At 39.0% G+C, this 19529-nt stretch overlaps 1 protein-coding gene across 2 annotated transcripts in view; it reads right to left on the reverse strand.

Moving 5' to 3' along the window:
- Positions 1-7655: 7655 nt before the first annotated feature.
- UBR2 (ubiquitin protein ligase E3 component n-recognin 2) overlaps positions 7656-19529 on the reverse strand; it is a 51161-nt gene continuing 39287 nt past the window's right edge. For both annotated transcript variants that reach the window (XM_048935760.1, XM_048935761.1), the window contains exons 38-47: positions 16881-16948; positions 16371-16506; positions 15675-15765; positions 15290-15420; positions 13697-13805; positions 13421-13477; positions 11817-11894; positions 11427-11597; positions 10660-10761; positions 7656-9052 (exon numbers count right to left, since the gene is read on the reverse strand). In XM_048935760.1, the coding sequence (XP_048791717.1) occupies positions 8911-9052; positions 10660-10761; positions 11427-11597; positions 11817-11894; positions 13421-13477; positions 13697-13805; positions 15290-15420; positions 15675-15765; positions 16371-16506; positions 16881-16948 (1085 nt within the window). In that variant the 3' untranslated portion in view covers positions 7656-8910. The remainder of the gene's footprint in view (positions 9053-10659; positions 10762-11426; positions 11598-11816; positions 11895-13420; positions 13478-13696; positions 13806-15289; positions 15421-15674; positions 15766-16370; positions 16507-16880; positions 16949-19529) is intronic.

The following is a 19529-nucleotide window of genomic DNA, read 5'->3' on the forward strand; positions in this document are numbered from 1 at the left end:
AAAAAGAAAAAAAAAAAAGGATTCTTAGAAAAAAGACTTTGAATGTTTTCCAGTGTCCTAGCAAATGGATTCCATTCATTGGTAAGTACATCACGCCTCAAACTTCGAGGCTGCAGAAATGTAAGTTTAAATCTGCCCCCAGCTTGCAAGCTTTACAACACTTATTTTTCTTCATCAGTGACCAAGTACCCTTCATTGTACCTTACAAGTCAAAGGGAAGGCACATTTTGCACGTGCTGCCCGTCTCTGAACATTGGTCATAGCTGGAGGACCCCTTTTTTAGTACATACAGTTGCAATAAACCATGGGAAGCTTGCTGTGGTATGCATCCTCCAGTGAAGGAGCAGAGCATCATCTTGAGTCTTCCTGCTGCTGCCAGATAAGTTCAGCTAAAGGGAAAGAAATCAGAGAGAGCAAACACTAACCTTCCTGTTCCACACACCACTATCAGCTAAGAGACAGATCCACACTTAGGTTTTGCTCTGCTGTGCAAAACTTCTACTCTTCTGTGGTGCACCTCGTGGAGTTTTCTCAGCAGCTCCTGTCCATCTGGCCGGTGGCCATTCTCCAAACGAGCCATGTTCATGGCTGCCTAATCACTGCACAGCTCGTTGGGTTTCATTCTCAGTCGCTTGTGCTCTCATTCCAGCATCCCTGCAGAACCACAGCTCCTCTGACTTCTGTTCAGAGTGATAAGCAGCTCCTCGTAGATGGGCAGACCAGTCCGTGACAGGACAGGTAGGAATGTGTCCGTGCATCAAGCCAGTGTCTACGTCCCAGTGGCCAAACAGTTTCAGGCCACCTGCACACAAGGCTTGATTTTGACAGATATTTATGGCACCCTTTCATTTTTTTTAAAGCTGATGACAGCTTTAACCTTTAGTTACAATAAAGAAGAAAAAAAGCAAAGCCAACTCTGAAGTACACACAAGAGCAACCGGAAAGAGGGGACCAAGTTAAAAGCCAACTTGCTATTCACCACAGCCTATCGTTGATTGCTTTGCTGAGGGAAACTGCACAGCAGAATTGTTGGGTAGAGCAGAGCAGATGCTTTCTTCTCAGTGAGAAATCCATACAACCAGCTGTTCGTCTCAGCTGGCCCGTGAGAGAAGAACAAGGCTTCCAATGGCATGTGACGTAGCCCCATTTGTCAGAGAAGAGCTTTTTGGAGGAAACACATTATGACTAGGGGCTGCATTACAAGGATTACAGTTTTTCCTTGTGAAGCTTCAGTGTGCTGTGATCCACACAGGTTTTTTGGCCAGGCATCAGTTTTTACAAAGAGATCTAGATCTACTGCTGTCTTAGCTATTTGGTATAGGATGCTCCTTTAGACAAGACTCTGCAGTTGTTTGTGGTCTCTATTCTATTCAGTTTGTTGCTAGGGAGACAAATTGTCAAATTATTACTTCAACACCACCTTGGAGAAGCCAATTCCAAGAGCAATGCTGTCACTGCGTAAGTTGGGTAGAGACCATCAGAGGCAGGCTTATGAAGAATAATACTGGAATTGGGGTTTTGTGCAAGTAAGAACCAATAGTGTGTATGCTCATGCTGTCTAAAATAAAGCCTCCTGTTTAATGAAGATCTTTGTAACATCTCATGATTATTACAGAATTGTAATATGGTTGTTTTGTAAAATATTATATGTAATATATCATTGATTCAATCTTTAATATATTTTCTCGTGACATGGCAAATGCTGTTCTAGATGAAGATATCTCTGCTGCACGCAAATGTGAGTTTAGGTATTAAAGTTCTGTTGCAAGTAAAAAACCTCTTTAAAGAAAATGTTTAAAAATGCATACAATTTAATACAGATTTATTTAATTTGCATTACTGCTGACTTTTTGCTTCCATGGTCATTTTCTGACCCATTTGATGTGTTCTCACAGGGAAGTTTTCACCTTTGGCTCAGAGAAAGCAAAACTTCCTCATGTCTTGTGCCAAGCCAAGCTCAGGATGTACAGAATGCTAATTTGTTTTCCTTTTACTAGAAAGAGAATTTGCCAGACCAGTTCAGCGTCCCCTTTTCCAGTGTGCCAGAATCATATCATCTTCACAGCACTTGTAGAAATGCTCAGCATCTTCAGGATCTTTGACAATCATCTCAGCTGGGTTTCTAAGTCCTTTTTTCCCCCTCAATGCTCAGTCACAGCAGACATTCTGAAGTACTTCTTCAGTTTGAAATTTGCACCTGAAGCCGATGTAGCCAGATGTGCCTGAAGCGACCTGAGAACTTCCTGAGCACTGCCCTGATTCTCAGATAAACTTCAGAAGGATGTGTGCTTAACTGATACGAACTGGGACCTTTCTTTTTAGGGGCTTCCATATGGATTACTGGCTTAAATCTCAGTACCCAGACCTGAGAGCCAGCCCAAGGCCTTGAAGTGCAAATTGTTCAGAAATATCCTTTATTTAGAATATATGCCTGCACACATTTGTTTGAACTGACACAGAACATTCATTAAACGCTTTAAAGGAGAAAATATAAACAGCTTCCTTAAAGCTATTAATTCCTAAGTAGCCTTAATACAACTGATGAGATTAGCCTCCATGCATTACATGAGCTTGGACATTTTGTAATGCCACCAAAGGCATGCACGTGGCTTAGCTGGGAGCATGAGGCTCTGCGTATCCCTCACCAGTAGGCAGGGAAGGCCGATACAAAAAAACAGGAATTTCAGCACAACTGTTCCTTTTTGCCTGGTATCTATGTATTTTCAGGTTAAAAATGAAGAAGTATTACTTGACCCATGATCAGTGAAAAATGGGGACGGATCACAAATGCTTATTCAAGAAAAAAAAAAAAAAAGTAAAGAGCATTATTAGAGATTAGTTAATTAAGAGATAAGGACAGAAAAATAGAATGGTGTCATGTGGTAACAGCCCTCTGCCGGAGACGAAGGCTTAGGCAAATGCATTTATTTATGGGAACGTGAATGCAGCTATCGCTATGAAATTATCTGTGCGATGAGATGAGATCTGTGCTGCTGGGCGACTGACTCAAACACGGCAGCATTTTGTAGCCCCAGGCTGCACATGGTGCTGGAGCACAGGGCCTGGCAGTCCTTACGGAGCCTTTGGCACCACATGGTGCAGAACCAGCCCCACCTCGCCAGCAGCGTGCTCCTGCCACCAGTTACCAACAGAGCTCATTACAAGGTTCATTTCCAAACCCTGGCGCACTCTTTGTTCTCAGAGCCATTTTTTCCACAGCAAAGGCAAACCTGAGGATCAAAGGCCCCAGGAAAACTCGGTAATTCAGGGATCAAACAGCAGGTCCACACGCCGGCATCTGGGCACACTCACACGTCTTCGCCTGGCGTCTGGCATCGCACTCCCAGGGCACAGTGCTGAGGTTCAGAGAGGAAGGACAGGCCTGTGAGGTACAGCACCAGGAAGCGCTGCTTCCCAACAGCAAGCTAGGCCAGGCTGCCTTGTTGGGATGGAAATGAAGTTTTTCTCTTCTTGAAAGACTACAAATCTTTCCGAAATCACTTTGAAATGTGCAGTAGAGAACCCAAGGCCTTCAAACTGCTCTCCTTCCCAGAACTGCTCTCCCCCCCGCCGCCGGCGCAGCCGAGCTGGAGAGATCACAAACTCTCTCACAGGCGTAACGCAGCTGTGTGCAGGCAGGGTAGCTCCTTCACCTGCCAACCTGTTCCCAGCAAGCAGCCCCCAAATGCAAAGCTTCCTTGCTATGAACTGCTTTCAGCCTTCCCAGGTAAAGCCTTTTCTAAGAGAAGAGCGCAGCTCTGCCTCAGGCAAATGCTTTTGCAGATGAGATGAGTTTTCCCATTGACACTCATGCTCTGTCTGGCACAAATAACCAAACTGAAGATGATAAAAAACCACAGGTGAAAAGCACAAACAAGTTCACATGCATGAATCTGTCATTAATTGTAAAATTTAAGAGCAGAAATAAAATTCTGTAATGTTGCTGTAGGCATATTTTAAATAAATTACAACAGCATTTTTTATTTCAACCTCAGAATCAAAAATTAACAAGTACCTAAAATTTAATTTATTTAAGCGCTTCAGATTATTCTTGTGATTAGGTGACGTTAAAATGGATTAAATCCATTCCAGGAAGCATTTTGCAAGCATGCCTGGATCTCAGGTAAAGGTTTCTGCCATCCCTTACTGCAGAACAGCCCTGGCCCCATGAGATGGACTGGCTCTGTCCCCTCCTTCCTGGCCATCTCCAGCCCTCAACTGCTCAAGCAGTTACAGGTGTGTCACCTCCACTGCTGCTACAGCCCTGAGCATGTCTGCTGCTATGGAGCAACCACATTCTTGGCTTTGCTGTCTCAGGTGGATGGGACACCTTCCAGCACCCACATAACTGCTGTGCTACATCTGCCCAACCAGGTGAAATGCTAACCATGCCAAAACATTTGCTCTTAGAGATATCTCCCACACACGAAGAACAGTGATCCCCTCACCTTTCAGCCAGACATGGTGTGCTGCTGCTTGCTCCCAGCAGCACGAGCATTGCTACAGCATCTACCTCCCTGTCAAGAAAAAAGCCCTACAGCTTCCTCGGTTTGAACTCCACCCAGTTCCAGCTGGCAATAAGGGTGGAGAGAAGCTTAAAGTTCACACTACAGAGCAGCACACAGAAATAAAGTCCGACGCAATGCCCGTTGTTTCAGAGCTGAGGCAGTGGTCTGAGCTTTCAGCTCCCACTGCGCCTTATGAGCACACCTCACTCCCTCACACACAGGCCCCTCTCTAACTCGAGGGCACCAGTGGATTCTGTCAGCTGCCAGACTCCTTATTTTTAAATCCTTGTTATTTTTAAATAACCTTTTCTCTGATTTATTAATATGCTTTAGCATCCCTCACGTTCAGAGTACTGCAAGTACAGAAATATGTTCCGCCTTTAAAAAAAATGACCTTATTTTATAAAATCAGTAAGGCATCCCACAGAGGGCTGTGCAGATGCCACCCCCAGCCCAAGCTCAGCCATCCCACCCTGCCTGCCGCTCATCACACAACCAGTTTTCATTCAGGCATCTGATGCAGAGGGCAAATTGGAAAACTTGGCACTCCCAGTCTCATGCTATCTGGCAAGAAACTGTGGGAACATACATTCACAACTGATGAAAATAACATTTAATGGCTGCTGTCATGGAGACAAGATCAGAACTTATCATTTCTCAGCTCCTACACCTGGCGCACTGCAGAAACTGTTCCTCTTTTTCTCCTCCAAAGGTAGAGATTTGATAAGCCTCTCTCTTAGACACAAAGATTTGGGCATCTAACATTTGTGGGCCAGGAAAGTGTGGCAAAAGAGCAGAAAAACAGAGTATTAATGCACACAGCAGTTTTAATACTTGGCACAGAGACCTGTAGAATAAATGTTAAAATCACTATTAGTTAAGCATGAATACAGAGATACTTGCATAGAAGGGCAGGTAAAGTAGGCAAGCAAGAGTTAGGAGTTAGTTAGCCTGTATCGATATGCAGGGAGTTGACTAACTGCAGTAAAACAGCAGATACTGATGCCTTGCTTAGATCCAGACCAGGAAGCCTGAGCTCCAAAAAGCCCACGGTACAGCTCTAGCAGAGATAGATCTGTACTTTGGTCACAAGAGAAAGAAAAATGAGGTTTTAGTGTGCTGTGTGTGCCATGCCTGTTCCTGCGCCATATTCCAGCCCTAGGAAACTTGAAAACAGCATCATCTCTTTTGAGAGGACTCTCTCCTTCGGTATTTTGATCCATCAAAAAGAAAAATAGATTTTGTGCTGAAGATACTTTCACAGTAGATAGAGCATCCAGCTTATAAACAACCACCAAGAAAGATAGCACACAATAAAATGCACTGGAGTGAGGCGCCAGGCTGGAACCTAAGAGCCAGCACGGCTTCAGAGCACAAGCTCAGAACAGAACACCTGTGCACACAGGCCCCTGACACCCACTGTCCTAAATACATAAGAGCATAGCAATGCTGAATCCTTCAGAATGGGTTAATTCCCAGCGCTAGAGAGGAAAATAAGGCCCAAATGTGACTTGTGCAGGCACCAGAATGAAGACTGGTTTGATGAACATAGACGGAAGCAATAGGGGACTGGGGGAGAGCTGAAGCTGGAAATAGGCTGAGCATCCATAGGCAGCACCATGGCTCAGCCAACTCCTTCAGCATCACAGATGAAGCAGCGGGAGCTGCAGGGAGCAGCGGCTGGCACAGTGAGAAGGCAGCAGGCGTTATCCTGGTCAGGTACTGCCATCAAGAAACTGTGAGCCTGCAACAGCAGACTGGGAGAGTTCAGAGTGCTACTATGAAGTATGAACAGAGTGAAAAACAACCAAACCATCACTGCTGTGAACCCAAACTCTCCCCTGTATAAAATATAACTTACAATCCTTTAAAAAGATTATTAGACTTTTTGGTAGAGGTCAGGAAAGGTCTAGCTGACTGCAGCATATGACACTAATAATATAATCATCTTACATTTTGAGCTGGGGAACTGCAGATGTTGCACATCCAGTCATTTGTTAGCTCCTGATTAACAAGGTGACACGCATGAAGGAACAAGCTCAGCAAAATTCTAACAGCAGTTTAAATACTATTTCTATAATGACAACACCAAAAGCATTTGATGCCTTCAGCTTTCTTTTGTTTCCTGTTGTGATGATTTCTGGTTTGGGGATTTTGTGGATTTTTTTCTTGTTGGGTTTTATCTGAATTTGGTTGGGTTTTTTTCCCCCTTCAGACACACAATACATCCCAGATTAATATTTGCAGATTGCACAGTTACACCTAATTTATTACAGAAATTATTCCCCTGATACTGAAACATTATACTGAAAATATTTTTACAATTAATACACGCAAACAAATAAGAGAGCAGAAATCTCAGGTGAAGAACAACTAAACTTACTTTGAAAAAAAAAAAAAAAGCTAACTGGAGTACTCTACAGTAAAAAGTTCACCAACCTATTCAATCTCATAGACTTTGATGATTCCAAAGAGCAAATCCTTCTTGCTATCAATGTTTTGCTTTGCACAGAGAAATCTGTCGGTGTCACCAGTTATCTTTTTAACATGCTTTCAGGGAAAAGGAATCTTTCAGTGCAGTTACACATCATCTTTAGATGTGGCAATAGCTGAAGCAGCCAGATTCTGCACAGAGGCAGTAATGTCACCAAAAAAGATGTGATTCTTTAAGTACCATGCTAAGAAAACTGTTGATATATTAACCTCCCTAAGTAGGGGACAGTAACGATGAAGCATTAATGCCCTTTTCTATGTGATATTTCTGCATGGCTCTGCACAAGAAGTGACAAGGACAGGTACAGGGTGACATTGGACAGGTAGTAGAGTGGAGAGCAGCCTGTGATGTTTTCAAGAAAAGGGAATCAACATTGGCCAAGTTTGTTTATTTTGCATCTTCACTCAACACTGTTACTGAAGGTGAAAATCGCCCTATGCCCCATGACTATACAAATTGATCTGAAGCATTAAATCTGTAAAAATAGAAACAATCCCAAGTCAGGCCAAGTGTAACTGAAGATACAGCAGACAGTAAGGGATTGCTTGTCTGGGCTCGAGACACAGTCAGAAAGTAAGATTTATTAAGGAAAGTAAGGTTATTAAGGAACGGAACTACGTAAGTTATTTCTATTTGTCAAAAGATAGGAGAGATAAGGGTAATGGATTTTATTTTAAATCAATCAAGTATAATGTCACTTTTTTAGAGACACCTTGGTGGTCTAATTACATACAACTAGAAAACTCACTGCCTTCAGGCACCCTTGTATCAAGTGCAAATCTGCGCAGTTATAGAATATATTTATAAAATATACTATATGCAAACATCTTTACAGAGCTTTAAATCAAGCCAAAAGTAAATATACTTGATGGTACAACAGAAAAAATGAGCAGAGGCAAAAATGTGGGCAGTGTGATTGCGCCCATTCAAAGTCAGAAGAAATCATTCAGCTCATCCGCAACAAAACATAGGTGGGATCTGCACCTTAAAAGTTGACTCTTAACCAAAACGAAGAAAATATCCTCTGTGCTTCTGCAAATTAACAAAATCAGCTTTCATGACATTTTTACACATCGTTATTATCTTAAAATATCTTCTAAAGCACAAATGTCAACCCTTGAATACCAATAACCAATCACATAACTGACGTGAAAGGGTTTCCCAGCTAAATTCAAATTACAAACTACATAATTCTAAGGAGTGCAATGCTCTGGAAAAAGCTTTAAATTAAATTATTTTACTCATAAAGCTAGTGTTAGGGTTTGTTGTTCTTTTTTTTTCTCTTTTTTTTTTTTTTAGTTAAAAACAACTGGAAGCAAGAAAGCTGCAAGAGTACAAATGACAAAATCATTTCAGATATGCCAAGTGTAAGAGTGAATTATCCACCGATGCAGACAGAAACATCCATTCGCTACATTATTTGCTTCCTTACTTCATTCCATTGCATGTACACACAGCTTAGGTATTAAAATGCAGAAAAATAAATAAAACGGCTCAGATTACTAGCAAGGGGCAAGACACAATCTGTAATTGTGCTCTATCTAGTTTCCATTTCAGCAGTCTATTTCCTCTGGTAGTTTGTAAGAAATATCATAGACTTCCAAAAAGAGTCATTCTTTTCAATCAGAAACTCAAGTTCGTTTGCCCAGGTTTATAACCCAAGAGGTTTCTGTGAAGGAAGCACAGTGCAAATTATATGACTAATAAAACTTGCTTACATACAAAGTTTACTTGGTTATTGTTAACTGGTATCTTTATGAAATACAATGTAAAACAAAGATTAAATAAAAGGACTGGGTTTATTTCATTTTCTCAAACCTTTTTTTTTTTTCTTCCGAATCCCTCCTTTGAAAAAGCTTATTGAATTACAAAAGTCTTATTAAAGTTCCAGTCTTCAGCAGATAACCATTATAAATGCTGCCAGTCGATGCCAACTAGTGTCTGATTTGCTTCTTGTGCATGTCCAATTTCCTCTGTGATACTGTGCTGCTGCCAGAGTTTTTGAATCTTTTTAAATCGTTCTTTGCACAGATGTAAGGGATTCCCACGCCTGAAAGAGAGAGAACGCTTACTGGATATGATAAACCTCCACAGCCAAGCACAAACACTCGAGGTGCAATGCAGAACGTTGAGATAACCCTTTCACATTATTCCCTCATCAGAACAAACCAACAGGTACTTTAATCAGCAAACCGGAGCGCTATCTGGTCTGTTCTCCCAGCCCGATCACTCAAGGGTTCCCTCTGCATTTTGGCAATCAGTGCAGTTAACAGTGCTCTGAATACAGATTTTTCCAGCAGCCTTGCCATGCTGACCCAGCTCACATTCTATGATTTTGACAAGTTTCAGAAGTAGGGACTGTTAACAACATCAAGGCCTCAAACTGTTCTCACAGGAAACAGAGACAGAAGACAAAATCACCACATTAAATAAAATCATCTCATTACAACTTCACTTAGGATTAAAATAACACAGATTAAAAAAGTCTGTGCATATACCTTGGTTGCTCCAAAAGTAATGCCTCCTCTTAGCTTCTATGGAAACTACACCACTTACAAAGAGCACAATAACACTGTTTGATGGAGCAAATTCTCTGCTACAAAACATTATTTTTCAACATAGTCACCACCACTAGCTACGCAATTTTTGCCAGCAATGAACAAGAGTCTGCATGTAAACTTGTAAAAATCTACACAAGCAAAGGTGATCTGCAGTTCTACAGCTGCTATGATGGTGTCATTGCTAGGAAATTGTTGCCCACACAGATGGGAGATAGAAGGTGCTAAACCAAGATTACAATGCAGGTCTGGTAGGACAGTCCAGTCAAGATTGGTGATACATTCTACATTCTTCAAACTGGTATGAAGACTGGTGTTATTGTGCTGAAAGAGAAAGGTTGTCGTCTTCTCTGGCCTGACTCTAGCAGTGCCAGCCTTCAGCTTAGTCAGTGTTGCAGTGCAGCAGTCAGAGTTGATATTTGTCTAGTTTCAAGGAAATCTAGAAGACCTGCCCCATCCTATCCTAAAAGATAGTGCACTCACTTCATCTGCTAGAGGCTGCATCCTGAACTTTTTCTAACATGGAGAAATCACATCACCACCCCATGGACTGTTGTCTTGACACCAGCTCATAGTGGTGACGCTGCTTGTAATGATGCAGTCCAGGACACTGTCACCTTCAGCCTTGTCCAGAACACAGCTTGTCTTTCACACTGCTGTTGCCACCGATGAAAAGCACCACCCACTGCCTCACTGTGCTCACATCCACTGTTTGGTCTCCACAAACATTCAACAAGCATTGATGACTGTCAGTGGATGCCACTTTTTCCACGTGAAGGAATTCAGTGACACACCTTTGCTCCATTCACACTTCCCTGTCAGACGCCATTTTGTCAGACTGCCCCTCTGCTGCCATCTGTTGCATGGCAACAAAATATAATAGATTATTCCTGGGAGGGTTCAACCTCTACTGCCATACCACCAGTAGCCTCTTCTGATGTTGAGGGCCAACATAATAAAATAGGAGGCACTACTTTCAGAGCATCCCTGTTTTCTAGGCAACTGCAGAGATGCTAAGAATTATTTAAGTTTTTAGACCTCAAAACTGCTCATAACTTCCGAATTCCTGTTTTTAAAAGTTATTTACAAAAATATTTACCGAAGTCCCTGGTCTGTCTCTCCATAGTCATCAAGGTAAGGAGGAGGATAAAAGCAGCCCTTTGTTTTTCCAGCTAAAAAGAGCACCTGACATTCTCGTACTCTAGAGAGAAAAGCAGAGTAGATTTTAGGTGTTGACTTTTAGACATATAATTCCTCATACTTTCACAGATGCTATTTTTCCAATTCTCAACTACTTTCATTCTGTGCAACCTGCGTGTGTAGACTTTTAAAGGCACCTTTTTTTTTTTTAAAGAAGAATTGCAATCTTATTCTCTTCCCACTATAATTCCTTGGTAGGTCATATCGTATCATTTACAATCTGTAAAGTACTCCACGTGACCACAAGAAAATAAAACAATATCACATCTCACTAATCTTTGCTGAAGTGAAAATGGAGATTATCTAACCTTTCCTTGTATGCATGTAACAACATGAGAGATAATTACTGCAACATTATTATCCAACTGCCAAGAGAATTGTAAATTAACTCTGCAGGAAGCCGACTAAAACAAATTTTAATGTTTTCAGCAACGACAAAAGAAGCAGTCAAGGAATTCGCCTTGTTTCTTAATGCTTGAGTGGAAAGAAACAGAGAAGTCTATTTCAAGATGAAATTCCTATTTCCTGTTTTTCAAAGAAATGACCTCCAAACACAAAGATGACTCCACTCCAGCCTATTCACCCTACAAGCACATTTATGGAACCACTCATGTCCACACATATCACCTAACCTAGCAGGACAAGCAGCAGCACTCAGTTCCTTACCTAAGGAATATGCCCACTCCAGAACCACAGCTGTATGTATGTGCAGTACAGGCTCCAACATCTTCTCCTTCTAACTCAGTTTGACAGCAGTAACTCTGAGAACATAGCATGGTCCCACACACAAGGCACAATGTTGGAGCTCTGCTTTTGTCACCACCTGATTTTGGACACCTTTCGTTAAGCAAGAAGAAATAAAATTATGTTATATTTATGCTCCCTATGTCATAATATTCAAAAGAGTTTTTGCTGGAAAAGATAACAATCAGTAACTGCTATTAACTTCATCATTCCATGAACAGTTTATGTGAGACTTTTAGATTAGATGTTTTCCAGTTTATCAAAAGCAGCAGAAGACTTTAGGGGTTCTCAGTATAACTGCATGCAACTTACGAGAAATTAGAAGCTTGGTTAATGAGGCAGCTGTAGTCATCCGGAAGGTCTATTAACTTATTGGATTCTCTTGCATAGCTGGAATGAAACAATCAAATTAGCCACTGGAGGTTTAAGAAGCAATACACAGTGATTTCAAGCTAATTCATATTTTCCCAAATAATCTAAACAGCATCTGCCAATAATTAATTTTTATTATTATTATTATTATTATTTTTTTTTTTTTTAAGTTTTCCTCCCCTCTGCTATTCAAACACTAAGTGGCAGCTCATAAAAAAAGGAGCCCACAGCATCAGTTAGACCACCTCCAGCTTTCCTAGATGTATTCTTGTAACAGATCTGAGAATAAACACATACAGAAAGTCAGAAAACCACATCATATATGCTTTCAGTGACACCTCATAAGGTCACGACAGGTGCAAAAACATTTGCCTTCATCCCTTATCAGTTTGTTCTGCATTTCCCTGCTATCACTAACATAGAATGGAAAACTGACTCTCTAGCTTAGATAACCTGACTTCCATTCTGAAGACAATTAGATGGTTTTTACTGCATGGACATGTATTTAATACCTAATATTTGTATCCTCAGAAATAAATTTTCCAGGCCAATTTTTTTTGGTTTTGCTTTTTTGGCTGACAGTATACATTCTAATAATTTTTTTTGCTTCTACAAAAAATGCATACGAAAGCCTGAAATGTAAATACAGATTAGAGACAAGCAATGTTTCAGAATGAGATGAGGGGGAAAAAAAAAAAAAAATCACCAAAATGGACACAAACTGAGAAAGAACAGTTAAGAATCATCAAAGGAACAAGAGTGAAAAAACAACCTCAATAATCATATGCAACAGGAAACACATTAAAAAAAGTATTCTTACTGTTTAAGAGTCTGTTAGTAGCTTGGTATTTAATAAATAAAGCTGTAATACTTTGTCAGTGTTATTGCACACACAATACTGAAAGTGAGTTTTTGCAATGAGCAAAGGCAAATGAAATACAGGGATATGGTTTTATTGACAGCACTGAGAACCTAATATCAATTTTTAATTATAATTGATGACCATTTAAATGAAATAGATCTTTATTTTTACCCATTCTTTACAAACAGTCCAACCTAAGCCCACTATACTCTGAATTCAGAAAGCATTTAATAAATTGCTTAGCAAACAGAAATGTGTGTGTGAAGTTTTCCTTTGCTTTTCTACCAAGCGTTCTGTTATTAATTTAACTGGAAAATGTGTATTATTTAAGGATATAATCAAAGACTTTGCATTTTTCAATAGAAGTTACATACATGTATTTGCAACGTACTTTTTTAAATTGCAAAAGTAGAAAACTTCAGAAAATTGAAGAAAAGCCATGGGCTCTCTCTGCTGCAGATCAGCCTCAATAGAACTGTAAAACTTCATTTTCACTTCAAAATCTATGAATATAAGCAATATTTCACTTTCAAAAGTTCTTTGCTAAACCCCCAAGCTCTTTGCCATGAAATAATACAAGGCTGCTTTTATGTTCTTAGAAATACCTCTTAGAAAAAAACATCACCAAGAGAAAACTGCAACATCAAAGTTTGTTGTATGCTTAAAACCTCTCCACGATTACCTGATGGCATGCCTCTTGCCTTCCAGATATCTTTTTACTTCGCTGTTACTGCACCAACTGCAAGAAAGCAGAAAGGAGATTTTGACTTCCAAAGACGTTTCAGAGTACGTTTACCAATAATCTACAACCAAAAGGATTTTCAAAAACATTTCTTCCATAAATGCTTTTAAAAACCTGATTAACTTCCACTTGTATATACAGACCCCTTGGAGAACAGTTACAGAACTGTGTTTGTGTAGAAATCTATATTAATTTAAGCATAAAAATGAAGCATACCTTTCTACCAAGGCATTCAGAATCTCACTATTTTCTTGAAAAAGGCAGGTGAGGTTGTTTGGCAAGGAAAGATAGCTACATAAGTGTTCAAACTGGTTTGTTCCATTCACTGTAAAAAAAAAAAAAAAAAGAAAGAAAGAAAGAAAAAGTATCATTCTCATAATGGTCCTCTTAAAATTACATCTATGATAAATGAAATACAGCCTGAAATGAGACAGCTGTCTTTAAAAAAAAAGAAAAAACTAAAAGAAATCTGTATTCCTCCATACCAAGGTGTGGTATGAAGTATAAAAGAGTAGTGGTAACTGCAGCAGGCAGCAATGTTGGAAATCTGCCAGTAATGACAAGCAGATTTCCACAGATTTCCTCCTGAAGCAGGCTTCAAGCTGCTCATTCAAGAACCACAATGAGAGCTCAATGGTCTCCACAAGTGAGCATGTCTTTTTTTTTTAATGTTGTCAGTTAAATGGTAACTTTATGCTCTTTCTAGATCATGACAGAAACGAGTCACATGTGATCAGTGCCCAACAATCCCAAAAACACAGTCATTTCAACTGACTGCAATGCCAAATTCTGCAAACAATATTATTTAGGACACATCCACTGCACGTCACGCTACTGGCTTGACTCCCTGGAGCTTTGCTCTGTCAACTTGCATGATAAGCAGTACCACTATTCTTCTATGTCACAGTCTCTTTTACTTCCAAAGCAGTGAAGAAAATGAGGATGCACGCTGTTCCCTCACCTTCCTCTTTCTTAGAACCGTTCTATAAAACATCGTGGGCCTCTGTCTGTAAGTAGAGCCATTCTTTGTATCTCATCTTAATACCTTTACAACAGACTCAACACTACTGCTCATTACCAGTCCACATTGAATCTGAGGAATCTTGTTACAGGAAAGTGAAATTTGGAAATAAAGGTTTCTTTTTTAATCCCAAATGTGTAAGCATGTCAACTGTCCAATGAAAATTTACATTTTACTACAGCTTGTCAAGAAGCTTCATGTCAAGGAAACAATCCACAACATGCAACAAATCATGAAAATCAAGTGTTCTAACACCAGCTCTGCACCAAGTAACCACATGTTTTAAACTTGGGAATCCCAAAGAAGAATGACCCTACTTTTGATTACTATGATTAATACTTTAAGTTTTATAATCAGTTGTGACATATATAACTAGTTTTTGTTTGGAGGCTTAAGTTATTAACTCAAAATGTTGATAACAATGCAAACAAAAGCAGGTCTTATTGGGCAACAGTAAGAAATAAGAAATCTGAAATAAAAAAGATTTCACTTATTTTAACAGAAGAACATAAATTTCTGTTTTAAATAATCCAGAACAGTATTGGTCTCCATGTTAAAAAAAGTTTTAAAAACTGAATCTGAGATGTTGGAGTGGTTGTTTGGGGTTTTTTTGTTTGTTTGTTTTTGTTATAGAAATATAATTTCACCCTGGTATCAAGCCTGCAATTCATTCCATCAGGTTTTGTTCTGTTTCAGAAAAGATCCTATACGTACTTTGCTTTCCCAATACATATTTGTTTGTGTCTTTTGGAAAGCTGACTTAATACAAGAAGTTAAGCACAAGGTACCTTGAAGTTCTGAGGGTGCTGGGACTCCATTTAAGTAATGAAAGAACAAAGCAGAACATCTCAGAAAAGGCATGATTCCAGCTTTTAGATTCCTCCATAGGTGCCATCCTGAGGAAATTTCTTTCAAGGCACTTAAGAGAAAAAACAAAACAAAACAAAGACTTTGCAGTTTCAAAGCTATATTTAGCAAGTCTTCAGTCCTATTTCCTACTAAGTAATGCTTGTTTAAACTGAAGTCAGTAAATACAATGTTTATTTCAACACTAAGAACAGCACTACAATAGATTCAAAAAAGGTAACTAACTTGGACACTTAATTAAGGTAAAATTTGCATAGGTATTTCAGATTCTAATAAGTTCACACAGACACTGAAAGACTGCCATACCTTCCTGTACACTGACAAAGAAATTTATACAGCGTAAGCACAGCTTCTTCTTCTTCACTGCTAGTGTTCTCTTGATCCATGCCATTCTCTTCTGAGGAACAAAGAAATAAAAAGTTACTTCTATAACTTGTACAGCAAGAACGCAAATTTTGAGATTAAAACTAGGTGAAATATTCCAATGGACAACTCTTCACCAGAATATCATACAGTGATATCTTATCATATCTTATACTGTAACTTTATGCTGCTGTTAATTCCAGTGAGGTGTTGGTTTCCTTGCTTGACTGCTTTTGTTTTGACTGTAATTGCTTGGAGTGTTTTTTGCTTTTGGTACACTCTGCCTTTCCCACTTCCTCTTGCTAGAAGAGGCACTGATTCCTTACACCCTAACTGCAACTTATTCATCAGACAAAATTTAAGCCAAGTGTCTGCAATAAGCACTTCCAGACATGACTACATTCACTGGAGAGCAGGATTCACAACGAGCTAGGCCGCAAAAAAGTCTCCAATGTAAGTAATAAAGACAGGAGAGTGAACTTTCATGAGTTATCAGTATCTTCAATGGAAGGGAAAAAAGCATCAGCAATTTTATTTTAACACAGCAAACTGCATACATTTACCAATAGCAACTGGTGTGTTTTCTAAGTGCAGATTTGAGCCATTGTTTCAGTAAAAACTGAACAAAAGTGGCATTACCTGTCGATGAGGTAAGTAAAATTTGTATTATGTGTGCCATTGTGACAAGATGAAACAGGTGAAGATCTCCAGTGCCAAGACTGATCCCTGAAAAATCCTGACAATGTATGGCAGGGAAAGAGAGCACCAAGCTGACCTGGAAAAGAAAGCAGTTGGATTATGTTCTTTTTAAATCTTCCAATTTTCTCTATTTATGCTGCAAGTAGTCTAATTCTGAAGCACTAATTAACCAGCCATTACTTAGCAGAACGATGACTGTCTTTTTTCTTCTTAAAAACAACCAAAGTTCACATTCCTCTTCATTTAACTCACTTGCATTTACAGAAGTAAATTGCAAGAAAAAAAAATATCTTAAATGGTCTTAATCAGTGATAAATAAATAAATGCTGTAATGATGAATATGCTGAATTTATTGAAAGATTCCTCACCCAGAATTCAAGTTTCCAAGGAAGTTTTTACATGGTGCCTACTGGAGCACAACACTGTTAATATATATTAAGGAATACTTACCAATAAATGAAACATGTCGATATCAAGTATGCATGGAAGGTTTCCATTTTTCTCACTAGGCACCAGTGCTAAGTATTTTAAAGAAAAAATACATTTACCAATTCAGTATTTAAATACAAAAAACATTTTAGCTTATTTCAGTTACAAAATGAGATCAATCTCCTTGTTTAATATGCTTAAAGAATTTAACATACAAGTATATATTTTTTTACCAGAAATGTGAGATTTCAAGAGTTGTTCAACACTATTGTACAAGACTGTAAGCAAGTAGTACAACATTGCCTCCTCTCCCTTTTTATCCTCCACATAATTGCCTACAGAGGTTGTGGATGCCAGATACCTGGAGGTGTTCAAGGCCAGGCTGGATGGGGCCCTGGGCAGCCTGCTCTAGTATTAAATGTGGAGTTTGGTGGCCCTACATGTGGCAGGGGAGTTGGAGTTCATGATCTTGAGGTCCCTTCCAACTCCAGTCCTTCTATGACATAGAGTCATTCATTGCAAATTTTTGCCTACTTGACTACTGTATTGAAATGATACAAAAGCAAAACAACTGCAACTAAATGCTGCCATTACTACTCTTGACAGTGCCTCTCTCCTTCACTGCTAGTGTTCCCACTGGGATAGAAAATGCCACAGTATTTCAACTTCTGACCACAAATAGACTCAATCAAAACACTGATCCTTGTCTGTCAGACAGCTGTTCAGATGGAAGCTTCTGCAGTTTGCTCAACCTTACAAGGCTCCCTGGACTCACCTCATGTAAATCATTTCCCTTACAGAACTCAAAAACACACTGCTAAGTCTTTAATTCATTTTTTTAATCTCTAATTAGGAAAGAGCTAAGAATTAGTTCTTCTGTCTCAGTACCATTCACAGTAACCATGAAATGTGAACTGAAGCACTCCAGATAACAACAGTCCACACACTTAATTCCAAGTACCTCCATTTAAAAGCAAGCATAAATAAAATTTCTTGAAAAGTTAAAACATATTTAAAACAACTTGGGAATAGCCACAAACATCCTTACTCTGATCAATAAAAACAGATTATAGTAAGAGCTGAAACTGCAGCTGTGAGAACAGCTCTACAGTGCGGCTGTAAGCATTAAGTTGCAAAGTATAAAAGCACTGCTACAGTAAAAATATATATGTATATATGTATTATATTATGAATAATAGAAGAATATTGAAGATATTGAAGAATATCTGAGTTGAAGACTGTTGCCCTGATGGCCAGAATATTAACAGCTCAATATTTGTGACATTTTACAGCTATTTCTACCATCAAACATTTCAGCATTGCTCACATTTTGGATGTTCTTGCTTTCATAAGCATAACACCATGGAACTCTAACCCACATCTTTGAACAGGCTTCTATGAGAAAAACCTGACCAGATAAGGGTCTTTCAAAAAAGATTTTTTTCAATAAGCTATCTTTATTTACAATTAATTCATAGAACACTGTCAGATCAAAGTCCTCCTTATTCTTTGCCTTGGAAAATAAAATATCGAGTATTGTTTTGCAGAAAAACAGAAGTAGTACAGTTGCTTATGTAACTGCACAGAGGGACTGATGGAGGGAAATAGAGCTTTAAAGAAATACAATCTCAGATTTAAATAAACAAACAAAAAAATCAACCACCAAGCCATGTGGAACTGCTTGCTACAAAGTTCCAGTCAAATAGCTGGCAACATTCTGTTCTGCTTCCCACAGAGAAGCACTCAATCATTACTGCTACAAACCCATGTGAAATAAGCTCTGTCTCACAAAACTGCCCATCATTTGCAGAAGTAGGTGGCATTGATTTCACTAGCAATTTCAGTGTGGGCATGCATGTTAAAAACCTCCCTGCTCTACTGACATTCAAAGTATCCCAGCCTTTAATACCCTTTCAGAGCAGTCCTCTCATGTAATTATTGTTCCTCATCCTTCGGCTTTACTAAAATTCTACCCCTTAGAAAAGATACATTCCACTACGGAACCTAAAATTTTACTCTGGAATCTCACTGATGTTCAAACTAATTATTTCATTCTTAGTACTGTTATTTATCAGTAAAAAAAATCCTAGACTATCTAAAGAAGTCTAATTTCAGAAATGTCAGTCACCCATAACCTTCAAAAAAAAAAAAAATAGCATCATATTCATCTGACTTTAACAGTAAGCTGATTTCCAGACTTCTCAGCTGTATTTGTAAATGATTCAAGCCTAGAACATGTCGGATGCTTTAATCAGAATTCCCAACTAATATATGACATTGTGTATTACATCCTGCCTTATCACAAAACCTACTTTTTAAAGACAGCAAAGTTCACAGATACATTACAGACCTCAGGTAATATTGTATTTCTTTCCAATACTACAATAAACACAATTATTTAACTTCCTTTTTTTTAAAAAAAATTCCAATATATAACTTTTGTATTATGAAAGACCACACTTTTTTCTCTTTCACTCTTGAAACCTTCCACAAGCAGCAACTGAAATCCTGGGAAAAGTCAACACAACTTCACATGATTTGCTTGAAATTCATGTTGGAACTGCAAACTAAGAGATATGATATTTTTTCTCAGTACAATGAAATATATAGGTACACAGGTGGAAATACTGATTTGTCATCTGTAAGCATCTTTATCTTTGTGTGGGGGGA

The sequence above is a fragment of the Lagopus muta genome, chromosome 2 (assembly GCF_023343835.1).
Source record: "Lagopus muta isolate bLagMut1 chromosome 2, bLagMut1 primary, whole genome shotgun sequence".
NCBI lineage: Eukaryota > Metazoa > Chordata > Aves > Galliformes > Phasianidae > Lagopus > Lagopus muta.